Source organism: Centruroides vittatus, unplaced genomic scaffold (genome assembly GCF_030686945.1).
Source record: "Centruroides vittatus isolate TY-2023 unplaced genomic scaffold, ASM3068694v2 contig_377, whole genome shotgun sequence".
NCBI lineage: Eukaryota > Metazoa > Arthropoda > Arachnida > Scorpiones > Buthidae > Centruroides > Centruroides vittatus.
Window position 1 is genome coordinate 2,243,158 of NW_027122198.1, and position 20,299 is coordinate 2,263,456.

The 20,299-nt window shown below is 31.4% G+C and overlaps 1 protein-coding gene across 2 annotated transcripts in view; it reads right to left on the reverse strand.

Moving 5' to 3' along the window:
* Positions 1-20,299, reverse strand: part of LOC136975644 (C2 domain-containing protein 5) — a 214,485-nt gene that overhangs the window by 172,661 nt on the left and 21,525 nt on the right. For both annotated transcript variants that reach the window (XM_067270731.1, XM_067270732.1), the window contains exons 4-6: positions 17,805-17,845; positions 9,743-9,873; positions 4,965-5,060 (exon numbers count right to left, since the gene is read on the reverse strand). In XM_067270731.1, the coding sequence (XP_067126832.1) occupies positions 4,965-5,060; positions 9,743-9,873; positions 17,805-17,845 (268 nt within the window). The remainder of the gene's footprint in view (positions 1-4,964; positions 5,061-9,742; positions 9,874-17,804; positions 17,846-20,299) is intronic.

Sequence of the window (20,299 nt, forward strand, 5' to 3'; positions counted from 1 at the left end):
CTGGGTTAGTTCTTTTCTTCCAGAAGGCTCTAAAATTATTTAATAAATTATTAAAATTATAATTAATAATTTAGTTAAGAGATGGCACCTAATGCCTCCTCTCTATATTCCAGTAAGTGATTTATTTTTTATTATTTAATTATCCAAATTGTAGCCCAATCATTTCGGCAATCATTGGATGTTTCCTCAGACCATCATTCTATCACATCAATCTTTAAAAATTATTGTCTTAATCAACATTTTCCCCATATTATTAATTTTTTTAAATCTGAAAAAATAATTTGGTTGCTCCAGTGGACAAATAATGCTTAATGCATGATAATTTGAAATGAATTCAAAAAATTCCCACCACCTGCACTTACTTCACTTTCTTAGTATTACCCAGATTGCTTGCTGCATGTCAAAATCAAAAAAAAAAAAAAAAAATAAACCATTGTCTGCAACTTTCCACCATATTGTCAGAATATTTAACCCATAAATACTAAAATAAATAAAAAAATCATCTTAAGTTCTATCGTTCTGGTTTTCCATGAGATTGATGTTTGCAAATTTTGACAGTGCTGTGCAAAAGCATCTTGGTAGCCTGAGATGTGGACAAAAGGAAGCAAGAGAAGAATACTGTACATCAAACTTGTGCCAAACTCTGCAAAGACACACCTAGCATTAACAAAAGTGAAATCCTTCCAGTGCATGGCACAGGTGACAATGATTGCAAAAGCATTCTAGGCCTAAAACAAAAAAAAAACTTCAAATGATGCATGAAGTTTTCACAAAACAAATGGCAATTGGAGATTTCTTCAGCAAAAATTAGGATAAACAAGACATGCACTAACTGAAAACATAGTTAAAGATAATTTAATACCTTATAATTCCAGCATAGAGAGTAATTTTAATAAAAAACAAATGCTTTTGGCCTGATTCAATAGACCATCAGTTTACATCCAGAATGAATGTTCAAATATAGAACATTTCAAAGTCTTTTAAAATGCATATAAACAAATCAGTAAGGTTTATACAAAAACAGACTATAGTAGAGAGTCGTTAATCCGAATCAATTGGGGACAGGGGTTGTTCAGATTAGTGATTTGTTCCGATTACCGATTATGTACAAAAAAATATATTAACCTGTCCGATGTTCAAATTTTTCTCCATTGCGTGTTGCTTTGTGTTGAATTTTCGTCGATTTTAAGCCTAATGAAAATTTTTATAATAATAGTTGAGGCTATTGTATCATTAAAAATTATTTCTTTATTTTGTACAAACAAAATAAATATATTGAAGAATATAAAAACATGAAAATTATACTTTAGAAGTAAATCTAGTATCAAAAACATTTGATTCAGCATGACACAGTCCGACTGAAAATCGTTCGGATAACCGGCGATTCGGATTACCGGGGTTCGAATTAACGACTCTCTACTGTATTTAAAAAACTGGTTTTCAAACCTTAACCTTTCTATGAAACCAGTTTTAACCGGTTTTCAAATTTTCACCCCCTAAAATAGAGATAAAGAATATTTACAACTTATTTTAAAATTTTTTAATTTATTTAATATTTATGATTTCAAAAATATAAAATAAAATTGATAATCTACAAAAAACAAAAAAAATACTAGATTATCACATTAAACTATAAAATTTACCCCATAGAAAACCTAAAGAAAAACGAACAACAATGAATGCCTACAAAATATTTTATTTTTCATTTTTTAAAATTGTGATTTTAGAAAGCAAAGAACATCTATAGATCTATTGCTCAACCATGTCTTTATTTTGCACACAAAATTGCCAGAAATAGAAAAAAACTTTCACTTGTGACTGAGCTGGGGTTTAATCTGACTGCTTTAATCATCTTTAAAGCATTAAATAATAAATCTAAATTTTTCATTCTTCTGTTTGTACCCTCTAATACTAAAACCTCCTTTTTTAGTGTCATAGGGCTGGACAAAGTCACTTCTTCAGGTTCTTAGATATTTATGCATTGATTTTTCCATAGCATTTTTTAAAGCTATGGCTTGATTTTATTTCTTGCCACTGTTTTCATCATTACAGTCATCTTCTGTAGAATAATTTTTAATATAATCTCAATAATATTTGTCCAGATAATGTAATGATATCAGATTTTGCAGCTTGTGGAAGAAACACGCCAGAAGACTTTGTCCAAATGTTCTGTGGATTTTGTAAATAAAAGAAAAGTGTTACTAATCCCATTGTGTTCTCTATTGAATTCGTAACTTTACAGCATGTAACAACTTGAAACTAATTTCAGTTTTCAAATTTTTCAATTCACATAACAGAAATTCAAATATGCCTTCACTTGTTAATAAATAGGACAACAAGATTTGCAATCTTGTCATCCTAAGGCATCAGCTGCTAAACATATTGGTCTAAAACTTTAAGGAGATCTACAATTTTACAATACAGTAGAGAGTCGTTAATCCGAACCCCAGTAATCCGAACGATTTTCAGTCGGACTGTGTCGTGCTGAATCAAACGTTTTTGATACTAGATTTACTTCTAAAGTATAATTTTCATGTTTTTATATTCTTCAATATATTTATTTTGTTTGTACAAAATAAAGAAATAATTTTTAATGACACAATAGCCTCGACTATTATTATAAAAATTTTCGTTTGGCTTAAAATCGACAAAAATTCGACACGAAGCAATACGCAACAGAGAAAATTTTGAACATCGGACAGGTTAATATATTTTTTCGTACATAATCGGTTATCCAAACAACCCCAGTCCCCAATTGATTCGGATGAACGACTCTCTACTGTACTATGCTTCATTCCACATGTGAGAAGCACCGATGTCATTCAAAGCTAAAAAAACACAATTCTTTTAAGTGCACAAATATTTCTATCGTTTTTCTGTTGTTGCAAGATTCATATTGTAGGGAGAATTGGATGCTTTTTTAGGCATAGAAGGATTTTTTGTTTTTTTAGTTAGTTTTATGAAACTTAGTATTTAACAATATTCCTGTTTTATGCCAGAAATGATTTTGTGTCAAAATGTTGATGTTTTTCATCAAATAATTAATCAATTTTTATGTTTAAGTATAGGCTCAAAAACTGGTTTTTGGAAAAACCCGGTTTTCAAATTATATAAATTTCTTCAAAACCGGGTTTTAAAAACCAACAAACCCTACAAATCAGGAACTGCAAACAATATGTGATTGCAAGTTAAGCAAACAATGCACAAAGGGAAAAATTATTACAAATTATAAATTTTAAGATAAAAATATAATATATCCACAATAATAAGCTGTTATGAACTTCAGGATGGGAGATTGGAAGGGAAGCCTCAACAGGTGATCATAGCATGCTGTAACAAGAAATCCATGCAATGGAGGTAGACTTTACATCCTTATAGTTGATATGGAGGCCTTTTCTTGTTGATTTGTAAATCTCTTGTGGTTATTGCATACTGCAAATAATCCAGAAGAACCTTTCAGATGCACTGGATTATTAGCAGAATGTGTTAATAATGCTTTCTCAAACTTAACTCTCAGTTCTGATGCTTATGCACCTAGTGCTGTCTGTTACCAGTTATCCTTCCAACACTATATTTATGTTCCTTCAACCTGCTGAGCAATGACCTATCGGAGGCTCCAACATATTCCAAATCTCTGTCAAACTTGAAATCCCATCAGGGATGATTCCTGATATGATTTCAAAGTTTAACAGAGATTTAGAAGTTACCACGTTGCTTTTGTCATTGCATAATGAATTTGAATACAGATTTCTGCAATAATGCATTCTAGCATTGGTGGCCTTTGCAATTTTGTGAATATCAACAAGTTTCTTGTTGTAATTAATAATCACTCTGACATGTTTCCCATGGTCTCTTTGTTGTATTGGCTGTTGACCTTAGTTAACAATTACAATCACATCACTTATTTATCAAACAATTTTTCAGTGGGTATCCATGTTGCATAGCTATGCATTCAACATATCTCAGTTCTTTCTGTGTCTAGGATAGCCAAACAATAGATAAAGGCTCTTTTAACAGAAGTACAAAAGGTTGAGAACCTGAAGATGTAAAAATCATTAGAAATTGCCAGTATAAAGAATGGACAGTAAGCCAGAATACCATTTGTCTTCATTGAAAAAACAGCATACTCACTCAGGCTTCCCCAGTCAACTCATCTGAAATCTCAAATCCAATATCTTTAACACAATTCATTCCATTGTGAAACCCAAAGACAGGTTGGATAAAATGAGTGCACCCAAAAATCTCAGTAATGGAAGTAAATTTTGCCTGATTAATTTGAAGCACCTGAAAAACCAATCAACAAAGATTACCACCATCTGCCTGTTTGCCGTATTAGATATGATCAGGAATGAAAAAGATCACATTCCAAAAAAAATGACAGCTGGCATGCACAAGATACCCATAATACAGAAAGATGACGACGTCAAACCCATTTTTTACATCAGTAGAACATACTGTACATAAAGGTTTGACTGAAAGCATAAGGAAGACCACATGAAGACAAGTACATTCACAGCCCTTGCAGAAAAATTTTTCACTAATAGGAACCATACCCATTTGGCATGACAGAGTTCATGATACCTCTTGTATGACATCTATCTTTCCCTCAGAACAGACAAGGAGCTCAAGATTGCAACATCAAATGGGCCAAACTGGATTTTTAAGTATTGAATGCATCAGTATATCTATCCTAGACCTCTAGCATTAGCAATTTTTATGCAAAACACTTTTCAGAGCTCTGTACAAAATTGTTTGATGCAGGTTATCTAAAAATCTGAATAAATATCTTGCAGTGTTCACATAATTGTGTGTGTAAAATGGGAAATAGTCACTGCACTCCAAAGAATGGTAATCAATTGCACATTGATTGAAATGAAGTAAAGCGGAATTTGCCTGCACTTAAGTTATTATATTTGTATGTTTCTAACATAATTTATCATCATCATCTGGAAATTAAAACTTACTGTAAAAAAACTGAACTCCACACGATGATTCTCTGTATCTGTTTGCATCGCTGAAGAGGTCAACTTTCACCATAACATTTATTTCACCTCTAATACCTATGAAATAAATTCATGCATTCATAAGCAATATATAAAATTTTTTAAAGATTTACTTGTAACTAAATCTTTTTGAATTTGATACTTTGAGATAAAGCTTAATATTTTAAAGTTTATATAGTTTTAATGAATTAACACTTTAAAACATATAATAATTTTTACTCTTTACTTTATAGTATTAGCATATAACTCCAATTTCATTTACCAATAAATTTCTCAGTTAAATAATACCAAAACATACATGTTAAATACAACAATACCTCAGCATCTAAATTTCTGCTATAACAAATGATGTTCTTTAGTGTCAATTGTGATATATAAATTAAATAATCAGGTATTGTGAATTTATCCAAAGCACATTTATGATAAGTTTGAAAGTCACTCTAAAGAAAGTAGGAAATAGTGAGCAACTCATTCTAATATACATGTTTATTTGTTTCATTAACAACTATGAAGTTCAATGATTTTTATCATGGAATTTCAGTATTAATTTAATAGTTTATTCTTCATAGTAAATTCACTACCTCATTTGTTTTTACTGTTATGCTTTTTATATAATACTATAAAATTTACAGTTTCATTGCTATTACATATTTTTAAAAAAAACATTATTTAATGCTCATAATAAGAATACTATAAAAACTTATTCATTGCATTACTGCTTATAAACACCTTATTGACATCCAGTTTTTTTAATATATTGAAAATGTTTTGACTAATTTATGGATCTTTCTCAGTTAGAATCTACTGAAATGAAACAAACTAACAGATCAAATACAAAACTAGCATCCTAAAAGTAAAAGAACAAAATACAAATTACAAATTTGAAAGTTCTAAATTTAAATGAATAAAATATAAAATTTAAATGTAAGAAATGGTGCTATGAAACTAAGAAAAGTGTTGATAAAACAAAAGTCAAAGTTTTTAATCCTGGCAACATATTTATTAAATTTAAAAACATTTTCAATCAGTTTGACTGACCTCCTCCAGTTAACAGCAACATCGAATAAGAGATGCAATTTAAAAATGCAATGTAATGTTTGAAATAAAATAAGAACAAGCAATCTAAAATAACAAAAATTATAAATACAATTGAACATATTTCAAACATGTTTATCCCCAAAACCTCACTCTTGAAATTTATTTTTCCCATAAATTTTCAGCTAAAATTCAATATATTTTCCAAGTTTATCTGGAATAATTTTCTCCTAAAACCTCTATCTTAAATTAGGGACCAAAATTTCAATTACAAATTCAAAGCTTGGCAACTACATTTTGATAGTATAAACAGTAGCTGAGAAACATCTCTTGCAATATCATACATAGTTGCAATTAATGCCGCTTTTCTTTCATTAACAAGTTTGGCTTGCATCTTATTAGTTGAAGAGAGTCAGGCATCAGAAACTATTTTGATTAAGATATGTCAAAAATGTTTTATTTATACCTAATACAGTTATCTATAGTAGTGGTGCGCAAGCTATGTTTGTTTCTGACCCCTCCCCCATTTTGTGTAAAATTTCATTGCAACCCCTGCGGGATGGACAGTAGAGGTTCTTTTAATTATCAACATAGTTAAAGTGAAATTCTTTCTGGGATTTGCAATAATGTTTCTGCCTTAATAGAGGTCTGAATAAAATACATAATTTTATGAAACAATGGTTTTATTTATGCATATAAGTATAAATATTTATCTAATGAAAAATACTTTTAAAATAACTTTACATCATAAAAATTCAATGTGAGGTATGCACTTGCAAAGAGCTCATGATTGCTTCTATGTTTGGACCTGTATTGCAAATCACAAGCCATAAGTCATCCTCTGGATCCAATTGAGATTGATATTTTGTTTTATTGGCAAATAACTTTGAAATGCTGACTTCACATAAGTGGGTCGATGCAAACTGAATCAAAATATTGATTGCCTTTTTCTTCAAGTCAGCATATTTGTTTCTAATCGATAATTAAAATTTTTGGCAAGTCAGAGACTTAAATTGAATGTTGGTCTGATATAGTCTTTTTACTGTGCTGTGACTATACTCTTGCACTGCAAACTAAATATGCATGTGTCAACGTGTTTCTGTTGCTGCAACATTAACAGTATCACTATCTCTGTTTGCCTGCTGGTTGCCCCGAAGTATAGGTATTAAGTACTAAATACAGACAATTGTTTTCATAAAAAATATAGTTCTATTTTTATAAATAATATAATTTCATTTCACTATTTTACTGGTACCTGATACTTGTTGAAGAAAAGACTTATATTTTTTATTGTCAAATAAATTTCTTTGGATTTGGCAACTCCAAAAAATTTTCTTGTGACCCCTCTGAGGGTCATGACCCACAAGTTAGGCACCACTGATCTATAGCACTGTACTTGCTACTGCATTAATAAAATATCATATCTCCAATCGAACTTACTACTGTTTACCATATAGGAACCTCTATATCTCAAAATCTGTCTATCTTCATGAAAGTAGTTACCAAGGTATACAGGAAGCTCACTTTTCAACTCGTATTAATCCCCTAAGACTGTGTGGACCCACACACATTAAGCTCTGTACATTCAGACCATTAATAAGAAGAGCATATACCCATTGTACCAACATCTTTAATACAATAGCAGAGCTCAATTATATTTTAAAGATAATAGCATGACACAGGTGTTCAATTCAATTGATAAAATAATTAATTGCAATCTTTCAAAGTACAAAAATAACTCAATACTGGTGAACCAGAAAAAGAGAATTGTCTTCAATTATTTCCAGACTTTAAGAGGTATGCATAAGGCAGCAGCCAAATCTAACACTCTTACATTGGTGTACCAACATAACCTATTTTCAAAATTTTAAGAAATGATAAGCTTCCATATGATTATAACTCTGCACCAGGCATCTACACAATCCCAACAGATAACCAATGTTTTACAACAAATCTTGTATACATAAGTGCCACTGGACATAATATACAACAAAGAATCAGCAGATAAATTGGAAAGAAGCAAAAATTATTAAACCTAACTCTAACATATGTGCTCTTTCTCACCTAGAGAAGTTTACGAAGCTCATAAAAAATCCACAAGCATTAATCAATGCAATGCCAATACCCTTTCCAATGCTTGGCAGTCACTTTTTGAAATTTAAATTTTGTTTCCTTTATTAATTGTTTATTTTTATTATATGCATCATTTAGCATCAAAGGTATTTACCAGATATAAACTCTCTCTCTTCTGCTTTAAGCAGTTTTTAATTATTCAAGTAGCTTTGAAAGAGAAAAGGATCAGTCAATGGCTTTAATTTAGTTAGTGTGCTACTGAAAATATTAGAAGAGATAAGGTTTATGTAATCTAAAATTCTTTTGATCAATTATATCATATGGTTTTGTCTTATTATGTATAGTTGTAGAATTTTATATACTCCCACCATTGATCTTAGTCTTGTTGTTGAATGCATCACTTCCAAGGGTCCCTCTCTCTCTTATTTCTCACTTCCATCCCTTGCTTGGCAAAACTACATATGCTGCTCACAAACGTGTTGAAAAGCATGCAAAATTTGAAAAAGTTTCCTACATTCTTGAAGTCAAAGATGTAGGTGGTGACTTCCAGGTATGCTCTCATCACACAAGCAAACCCCATACAATCAAGCTGCTCAAAATGAGAAAGACCAAGTAAACATGGAAAGAGAACCTGGAGTATATAAAATTCTGCTTACGATAACAGATTTGGCAGAGACCTCTCTTACATTGGGTTTATGAAAATATCTCTGAAACAGTGCCTTATGGAATGTACGACATATAGAAAAGTGGTGGCAAACCACCACCATGGCTATATATGCAAATGGTAATGAAATAAAGCCAGAACTCCAACAAGCTGCCCTAATAAAAAACATACCATATAAATCAGATCAGAAATTTAGAAGTTTTAGAAATATTTAAGGCAGAGCACCAAGGCCTATCCATCAATTTTTAAAGAAAAACAGATCTCAAGAGCATGGCAGATCATATTTGCATAGACTGAGTATACACACTCCATTAGATATTTAGGAAAACTTTAAATAGAAAAACACTTGAATTCAAATACTTTGGAGATTCTTCCATACATTCTAATCAAAAATGCTGATACTAGAAAGATTCTATTTGAAATAATGTATGTACAGTACCTGAGGAAGGTCTTAGAGGTACCAAAAGTTAGTATGGATTTCTCACTTAAGGCCCAAGGTTGGTAAATTATATTATAATTTTACTTTTTTTTTCTATTATTTGCATTAAATTTTTAAAATTTAAATCTTGGTAATCAAATTTTTATTTCTACATTTAAATTTTAAATTGTATTTGCTTAAATTTACAACTTTTATATTTGTAATTTGTTCTCTCTTAATTTTAGAATGCTAGTTATGTATTCGATCTTTTAGTTTTGTCCATTTCTGTAGATTCTAACTGAGGAAGCTCTAAGAATAAGTCAAAAAGATTTTTAATGTTCTGTATGTATATCATTATACAAAGATGTGTCTACATCGTTTGTTCCTTGCACAATAAGAAATTTAAAAGAGATTATTGAAATCTGAATGATTTTTTCCATGAGAATCACCTATTTTAATGTTGGAGATATAAAAAAAATTTTTAAAGTAATATTAGTGTAATTAAATTGTATTAATTATGTGAATATTAAGTATTCATATGAAACTTACCATGCATCGTATCATAAATAGGAAACCATCCCGACATTAAAGATCCAGTTTCTTTATTTAGGAGAGGATTTAAATCAATATATACTTTTCCTATTGCATCATTTGCACTATAAGTATCATAATCCATTACCCTAAACATTAAAAGGATTAAATTAAAACAGAGTGTAAATATAATTAAATACAGTGGTACATAAATTTACAAACTTAGCAAATTCTACAAGAAATATAGTATCTCGAAACTTGTCTTAGATCAACAATTATAAGTTCTTAGTACCCATTAAAAACCATTAAAAATCAGAAATTCAAAAATGAATTTTTACAGGAAAAAGTCAAAATTTATTTATATTTACTTATAATTAGGTAACAGTGAATTAGATAATTCTGATGTTGAAGAAAGTTGTTGAAGTGGTGGATTTCTTAAAATTAATCTTACTTCACTTCATTTTCACAAGTTCTTCAAAATAATCATGTAAAGTTCTATTCTCAAAATAAAGAACTGCAGTCAAACTATTTTTACATCTTTGACATTATAAGATTTCCAAAGTTTTAAGATGCATTTGTTTTCATCATTATTTGTGCCTGAAACTGACAATGGCAGTTTAGTCCTGGGCAGGATAAAAGAACTATGCATTTCAAAAATTACTGCTTTGTGTATGGTGGAATACAAATGGCATATTTTATACACTTAATAAAATTATAAATTCCAATACCTTCTGTGCAGCAATTAGAGTGATTAAAATCAAAACACCTACGTCTGGTCATTCAAATGAGAAATGGCTTTCAATAAAACATAATCTCACATCAGTTTGATAATGCAAGAAGAAAATAAAACAAATTGGAAAATTTTAGATCATCCATTCTTTTCACATGACTTTATATCTTCCAATTGTCATTCATTAAGATCATTACAAAATAATTTAAATCATAAAAATTATAAAGTTTCAAAGTATAAAATATGATAAACATTCATTTTTTTTTACTTAAAACTAATACAGATGGAACAAAGAAACTTGTGAAACATTGGAAAAATAAATAAGAACAATTACATTTTTGATTAAATAAATAATTTTTAAGTAACAAGACACTTAAATACATAAATCTAGCAAATAAAAAACTTACAGTTGCAAACATTTTCTCCCATGTTAAATGGTCGTCATCAGGCTAGAGACCTTCAAAGAGAGAAACAAGAAAAAATGTTTGCTACTGTCTTTTCTTTTCTTGCTGAATTTTAATATTAGGTTGGGGAAAAAAAAATCCGTTATTTTGTTGCTAGATAGCTGTAGTGATATATATCTCGTAAAGTATTGATCAAACAAGTTCAGACTTGTGCTCATTGGAAAAGTGACATTCCGTACTAAAAAAAATTCTGTTAGTTTTTTGATTGGTCGATTTAGTTGAGAGTTATAGGGTGTAAAAGATGGAAGTTACCAAAGAGAAAATTTGGTATGTTTTACAATTTTGCTTTGATAAAGGCGAAAATGCAAGCCAGGCAGCTGAAATTGTGAATGATGTTTATGGTCCCAATACTGTCACAGCCAATTATGCACAATTTTGGTTTCGTCGATTCCATTCTGGTAATTTCATTGTTAAAGATCCACCTCGCATAGGTAGGCCCGTCATCAAAAATGTCGATAAAATCATGGAAATGATTGAAATGGGCCAGCATGTTAGCATCATAGCATCGCCCAGGAGCTAAAGATTGACCACAAAACAGTTTTAAACTATCTGCTTAAAGCTGGATTCAAAAATAAGCTTGATGTTTGGGTGCCACACGAATTGACGCAAAAAACATGATGGATTGAATTTCCATCTGCGAAGCCTTGGCCAAATGGAACAAAATTGACCCATTTCTTAAATGGATGGTGACTGGGGATGAGAAATGGGTCACATATGACAATATTGTGCGAAAACGAGCGTGGTCAAAGCACAGTGAAGTGGCTCAAATGGTGGCCAAACCAGGAATAATGGCCAGGAAGGTTTTGCTGTGCATTTGGTGGGACTGTAAAGGAATCATCTACTATGAGCTGCTTCCATATGGTCAAACATTAAATTTGGACCTCTACTGTCAACAATTAAACCATTGGAAGCTAGTGATTGACCAGAAGCGGCCAGAATTGGCCAACAGGAGAGGAGTTGTTTTTCATCAGGACAACGCCAGGCCACACAAGTCTATAGTGACTCGCCAGAAACTCCGGGAGCTTGGTTGGGAAGTTTTGATGCATCCACCTTATAGTCCGGACCTGGCACCAAGCAATTACCATCTTTTTTTATCATTGCAAAACTTCCTTAGTGATAAAAAATTGGCATCAAGAGAAGATTGTGAAAATCACTTAGTCGAGTTTTTTGCCAATAGGGACCAGGGCTTCCATGAGAGAGGCATTATGAAGTTACCTTTAAAATGGCAACAAATTATAAAACAAAACAGTGCATATTTGACCTAAATCGGACAATCCGAACCACATTAAATAAAGTCTTGAAATAAACGTTAAAATAATGGATTTCTTTTTCCCCAACCCAATATTTATGTGTCTTGTTACTTGACATATATCTAGTTTTATTGTCATTGAAGTAAATAATTTTTATTTTAAAAATATAACTTTTTTCTCAAAAAACTAAAACAACTTTTCGTTCAAAGCAATATTTTTTTTTTGCTTATGGGAGTTGATGATAATACATCCTACTGACTGACTAACAACTCTGATCTTGATATAAAATCTTAAGAAAATACTATTTTAACACTTTCATACCATGTCATTTTCCTAGTCATAACTATGTAATTTCTATTGTTAACTCAAAACAAGGTCAGAAACCTTTTATTATAAAACTAGTAATATGTATGCATATGCCTACAAATCTTAAAAAAGGATCTATGCATTAAGACCAAAGAAGAATCCATTATGTCTGAAATACTTATCATGAAATAAATAGGCAGAATCATTTTATAAATTGTGTATCTCAAGATCATTCTGTTCTGTGTTTAATCCAGTGTGTTAAGTCCATCTTTGAGAAAAACACAGTAGCAAAAAGCATAGAAAATAACAATGGACAAAAAGCAATCAGAATAAGGTCGAAAACATTTGTTTGATAAATAAATTCATGTTACTTACTGGATTAATGAGCTTTTGACTAAATATACAATGACCATTAGTTATTTCAGTATTTTATTTATTGTTGTTGTTGTTATTATTATTATAACCAATTTTGAATTTCCATTATTGTAATATCACTAAACTGGAAAAATAAGAGGAGAAAAACTTTAGAAGTATAACTACAATACTGGAACAACAATCATAAAAACTTATACTGGAACTTTAAAATTGATATTAATGTGGAGATCTGGACTAGATATTCTGAGGATAGTAGTAAAATAGTAAATTTACGGTATGGACTAATTGTTAGGTGCCTTCTTCCCTTTTTACAAGAATTCTTCATTCCCTGCAAATCTTTATTTTTATTAGTAAATCAAAATTAGATAAAATTTTAATGTAATAAAAGAGAGACATCCTCATCCTGTTACAAAACAACTAGCTTTTTACTTTTATGGAAAAAAGGGAAATTTAGCTTCTTTTGTTTATTTCTTATCTTGATTTTCTCATAACATCGGACCAAATGACACATTTTAGCATCCTGTCAGATGATCTAATTCTCCAGTAATGATTGGACAAAATTGCTGATAAAAAGGCAGTTTCCAGTCATTCGGGGTCTTCTTCATCAACTTCTGTCATTACACTATCACCACAACTCATCTTCTCCAGATCTTACCACCTTCCAGGGACTTATGTCGAATGACGTAATATATCTCTTGATTGTAAACTCTCTCTCTCATGACAAGCGGTGTTTAGCCTTTTAGAAGTTAAGTTTTTGTATTGTCCCTTGTTGTTTCTGTTTATTAAAGCTGTGTTAATTGGCTACCTCTTGACTTTTCCTTTAAGGTACCTAACTCTTGTGTGTTTTCCTCCCACAATGGTGTGGAACCCTGAAGAGACTAGGGGTCTCATGTGCTCCCAGCTTTAACTTTCCTATTGTGGCTGTCAGCCATATTGTGTTTTTTTTTTGTGTGTGTTTCTTTTATAGTTTGTAAGTTATAAATACATATACCAGGGGTGGCCAGACTCTTTAGAACTTGAGCCATATATTGAAAACAAAATTCGTTGAAGAGCCGCATATGCATATTTACATATTTTTCAACAGCAATTCATTTAAATATTTATAAAAAAAACAACATAATTTTTTTTAATAATAAATAAATTATAATTGCTGTATTAAGTAGCATAATCTAAATTTAAAAACCAAAAAATGCTAAAACGTTTCCTAGTTTCAATTGTCAATAAGGGAATATAAATTTCAAAACTATTAACGTTATAGAAATTGTTATTCATTATATATTCAATTTTAATGTTGATTTGGATAAATAAGCATTATAATTTTTTTCTATTAATGTTTTTACATATTATGATATTTAATAAATATTACATTTATTTTTCAATAAATAATGTATAACATTGCCATAATTTGACTTTTTTATTTCAAACAATATATTATTTATTTTATATTATCCAGGAATCATACATAAAAAATAATAAAAGCAAAATTAAAATAAAAACAAATTTGGTATAAATTTAAGTATCTTGCAGTGAGCCACAAGTATACTAGAAAAGAGCCGCATGTGGCTCAAGAGCCACAGTTTGGCCACCATGGACATATACATATATGCAGTGGTGATATTCAGCAGGTTCGCACAGGTTCGGCCGAACCCGTTGTTAAAATTTTCAGTTTTCCGAACGGGTTTGCCCGAACCTGTTGTTAAAATTTTCAGTTTCCCGAACCTTGTTAAACACACGGAACATTTCTCAGTGGGTTTGTTTTTTTTTTTTAATATATTAAAATATACGTATTATACTCTAATACTACTAAACTAGGGCCTTATACCCCGTTTGCACCGAGCATTTCAATCTAGATTGTGAGCAAGGTCGGGGACTATGTCTTGGTGCAATCTCTCTGGACCGTTTCAATCTCGACCGAAACGAGGTTTAATCGCGATCGATTCAAGAGAGTTCTTGAAAGTAGATCCAGTCATAAGAGAGATCCCAGAATGTCACGCGCGTGAGATAATACAAGATGGCTGTGGAACACGTGTCGGGCTATGGACAGCGAAAGAAAAAGGATAATGTATCTTGAGAGATGATGACATCTGTCTATTACGAAGAGTGCCATTTCGTGGTGAAGAATTTCTCTGCCTAAAAAAAAAAGAAAAAAAAAGGTTGACAGCACTAAAATACTATTGTTACCTGGTCTTCACCCAGGGCTCGTTACGTTCCAAATATGCCACTGATTGTTAGATATATCGCAAGAAAAGGTATTGTATTTATTTATAGCTAAAACTTTCATTTTGTTTGTCGGTGATTGTCAGGGAAAAATTTTCTGCTAGCGAACCCCTTGTTAAATATTTCGAATATCACCACTGCATATATGTATATTTCTTTCTTTCTTTCTTCCTTCATTTCTACTTTATTTCCGTTCCTTTATTCTTTGTCTAAACAATCTAACCATTATCGCTGGAAAGCAGGATTACCCCTTCTAAGAACTAAGGGGGAGTGAGAACAAAAAAAAAGAGGAAGCCCTGAGGACTAAAGGGTAGAAGAACGACCACTTTTTGGCTGGACCTCGGAGGAAACAGACATCGTAAGCAGTGCTCCAGATTCGAGAGAGAGTGGAAGAAAGGGAACTGCGGCCGAGAGAAAGGACCTGCCAAGACCAGAGAACGAAAGAGGTACAAGGGTCTATAGGACACTGGGAGAATTGGAGATCCTAGACATTGAACTGCTGGTTCAGTGGAGACAGAAAGGAGATCACGATTGTGAGAACACAAATCATTAAGGATATTGACTAAACAACTTGGACCCTGGGTACTTTCTATCTGCCTTTCCATCTTTTCTTTACTTTCCTAGGTCTATCTGTTTCCTTTCCTTATTAGTTTTAAGATAGCTATAAGGTTAGTTTTAAATTAGTCATTAAGTTTAGTTTTTAAGTCGGGTATAAAGTTTTATGTTACGCGCGCGTGTATCATCGCTTGTACGCAAATAAGTGGCAACCAGTGGGAATACTCAAGTTGGGATCTTATTGTAAATACAAAAGAAAAGAATCGTGTTCCGGGAGTAATAAAGGATTATTTAATTGTATGCAGAAGTTTTTTTTGTTCATATTTGTAACGTTTATTCATGGACTTACAATTCTCTCGGTATGAACAACCACACTATAAACCATCCAGTGACAAAATGGGCAAAACTTACTATCCCGTGGCCGAATGAGTGGTATATAGGGACATCCTTATATGCTCCCAGTTCCCCACATAAAACTGATCTTTTTTGCATGTTTCCAGCCAATATAAACAAGAAGCAAACATCTACTTAGTATGGTTTTACACACACAAGAAACAAAAATATTTGGCCTCTGTCAGGAGGCATCATCAGGCTTTTTATCAAAGAGTTTTTGGCCAAACTTTTCAGTTTGGAACACTTTTGAAAAACGTTCTGAAACAAGTTCCATTTAAATTAACTAACCATCCATTTTTTTCAATTTTTTATTTATTTATTTATTTAGAGTAAAGTTTAAGAGAGCTGTCTGTAAGACTGACAGACTTAGCCCTAAAGAAATGAAAGGAGTGAAGAATAAAAGTCAGAGAGTAAAGGGAAGGATAGAAGGTGAAGTCAGAGGGATCACATAAGTCGCCTAAACCCGGTGATATTTAAAAAAAAAACAAAATAGCAAAATAAGAATACAAAAATCATAAAATTTACAATTGTGGCTACTTTGCCAACAATGCGATTATCAAGGTAAACATTTAAACAATTTAAATGTTTACCTTAACCAAAATCATTAATGTTCAAACACTTAACAAATTTAACACCTCATAATAAACTATCACAGAAAATTATAAATTATGGCTCATACATGATAAATTTAAAATATTGCCAAACATATAACTGCTTGCGTATGTATGTTCCTAAAACACATTTCCATATACAGGATTGTCTACAAGTGCTTTCCATGCATTAAATAATTTCTACATCCTTGCTGTTTATACATCTTCCTGTTACAAGCTTTTATAAATTTCCCATGCCTCCAGTGTTCTCGGCTTATCTGAGTTTAATATATATTTTTTATTTTTGTCTCTTGAACACTGTAGTACAAACACTCAAACACTAGGCAATTTTCATCATTAAGTTTATTCGATTTAGTCAACTAAATTGAATGTTTGTACTACAGTGTTCAAGAGACAAAAATAATTACCGACATGGTTTCAAGATTATCAAATATATTTTTTAATTAATTTGACCTCTTCCCATATTACAGACACTCCAGGCTACATTGCATATTGTGATAGAGCAGTAGTTGTCTTGTTCTTTGAAATGTTTTATTTATGTTTGGCCAATCTTTGCATCCAGGCCCTGTTGCTAGATCCTATATATGTAAGGCTATTGTTAAATCTGTCATCATACAGTGATATAGAGTACACTCCTGGTGATCTGTCAATATCATAATTATCTTTTGTGTTTGTGAGGAGTCTAAAGATCATAGGGTTATATTTGAAAGCAACTGAGACTGAGCACTTGGTATAATGCTCTGTTTGTATGTAGCAATCAGACTAGGGTGGAAATCTACTACAATTACAGAGGGTTAGTTAACTTAAATGGAACTAGTTCCAGAAAATCATTCAAGTATTCCAAATTGAAAAGCTTCGCTAAAAACTCTTTGATAAAAAGCCCTTGAAAGAGGCGGAAAATGTTTGCTTCTCATTTATATCGGAGGTGCTGGAAACATACAAAAAGGTCCGTTTAATATCATGACAACAATTGTTAGACTTATATATAGATTATAAATCTAAAACTTGGCCTAATAATTCATATACAGCTATATCATTTTAGTAAGTTTACCATTATTAATATCAAGTACAGTACACATTAAGCTTTTATGAGAGAATCAGAGTCAGAGATTTAAAAATCTAGTAGTCTGAACAGAGAGGTCGCATGTATCAAATGCATGGCTTCCATTATAATCCTACCTTATCTGAAGAGGTTCGTCTTGGAGTTCTTCATCGTCAACCTAAATAAAAAAAAAATTATAATGTAATTTCAAGTATAAAATAATTCATAATATTGTTGATTATATTAATAATAATAGTTTCGTGTTGTTTCTCTTTGTTAGAATACACTAGAAGAAAACATGCCATAAATAAAATTTAAATAACTGGTTAGGTTATTACAAGTTTTACTTTTCAAAAATTGAAAAGTTACATAGGATAGCCAAGAGTAACAACATAAGAGTGACATATAAATGCAATCTCATGACAAATGCATGAAGAATTGTTCCAACACCCCAGGAATGTATACCATCCCACCAGAAAACCAGAGTTTCAACAAAAGACTTCTCCATGTAGGAGCAACTGCCAGTGTTGGGCATTAGTTGACTAATGACTAATTTAATCATTAGTCATCAATTATATTTTAATAATAGTCTATGAATTGAATTGTGTATTAGTTGAATAATTTTTCAATTATGACTAATAACAAATGACTAAATTGATGACTAATATCCTCTCAGCAAACAGCAAACTATGATTTACTTTATTGGGTTGCAATTTTCAAATTGCTAGACCTATACATTCCCATTTTGTCCATCTTTATGTCTGTTTGTCCATCCATCTGTATGTCTGTCCACAGACAGCCAATGGATGACAGTAGAAATGTCTAGGTCTTCAATTTGAAAACTACAGCCCAATAATCTCACCAATATAACCTACATACAATTAACATACTAACTGTTATAGATAATTTCTATAAATTAGTCAAACCTGTCTATAATGGAATCTGTATATGCAGAAACCTATCCACTGTAGAAGAGTCGTTCAGTATGTTAGGGTTCCATTATAGACAGGTTTGATTGTATGTTGAAAAATGGACAAATTAAGTAAAATTAAGAACAGTCCATTTTACAAAAATAATATACCACATCAATGATGTATATTAAGAAGTGGTGTAATTTGAATTTAAATTAGTATAAGGTCGATTATAATGCAGTCAGTCACATATACATAAAAAGAATCGTTCTTGTTGCATAACATCTAAAAAAATAGAAATCCTAGAGTAAAAGAGTTATACCATAACAGTTATGTTCCAAATGGAGTAAATATTCTCAATTGCATAATGTATTAATTGCAAGAGGCTAAGATACCCTCTTTAGTTTGCAACAATATAATTCTAATACTCTACTAATTAAATTTGGAGTAACTAATTTCCTTTGTATTCAAGGAAATGCTATTGTAAAATTGTTATTAAATAAATATTATTCGCGATGAATTAGGGGCTTTATTAAAGCCCCTAATTCATCGCGAATAACAGATATGTGTATACCAGGGGTGGCCAACAGTTTTTGTCCCCGGGTCGAATTGGAAAGAAAAATTTTGTCATGGGCTGAACGAAATATTAAAATTAAATGATGCTAAATAACAGAAATTCCTGATGCATGCGCAGTGTCATTTTACAATGTGAAGAAACATACAAGCAAGAAAAAAAACATCAACCAGCAGGCAGTGCTGTGCGTCACATGTCAGCATAAACAGAGTGACATGGCAGAATGGCAGATGAGTTTCAGTGAGTGTGGGGTCTTTCGTTCTTCAAATAGTGTAAATTTATAACTGACGAATACAAAAGTTGTAAATATCTACAATGGAATTTTTTTTTAAATGAAGTATCGCAAATCCATTCGACCAATTATTGGAAGTTGAGTAGCTAATATTGAAAAATTAATCACGGGCCGGATAAACCCATTACATGGGCCGGATCCAGTCCACAGGCCATATGTTGGCCACCCCTGGTGTATACAGATTCAGAAATCAAAAAAATAGTTTTTTTGAAATAAAAAAAAAATTGTTATTTTTGTAGTTAAATACAATTAAACATAGATACGAAATGTATTTCCTATTGTTAGTCATGACTAATACGATTAATCAATCATCAATTAAAATATTCAAGACTAATGACTAATTTAGGCAACATTAGTCCTTAGTCATAATTGATTAGACAACTAAAAAATGCCCAACACTGGCATCGCACATAATCTTGAGAAAAGGATCAAGGGACATTAATACACAGTAAACAAAAATATGAACAACACATTATTAGTGGTCTATGACAAAAAACAAGGAATATGGGGTTTATGGGAGGACACCAAGATAATTCAACCTGCAACAAGCAGTAACAACCTCAGACATTCAGAGATAGTGAAAATTTATAAGGCCCATCAGAAACAGACTTGCATTAACCACAGAGAGACAGACAGTTTATTGGCAGTCTGGAGCAGTGACAGCCTTAACCATTGCAAGGCTCCAGGCGGCAGATTTTTGCAAGGCCCTTGTCCTTTGTGCAAAGTATGTGAATTGAAAGTAGGTATTTCTGATGATTGAAGAGAAATGCAAAAGTTATAAATAAATAAATTTAGAGTTTTAAAATATTATATTAGAAGATTTATAAAAGTTAACAAACACAAAGATGACAAATT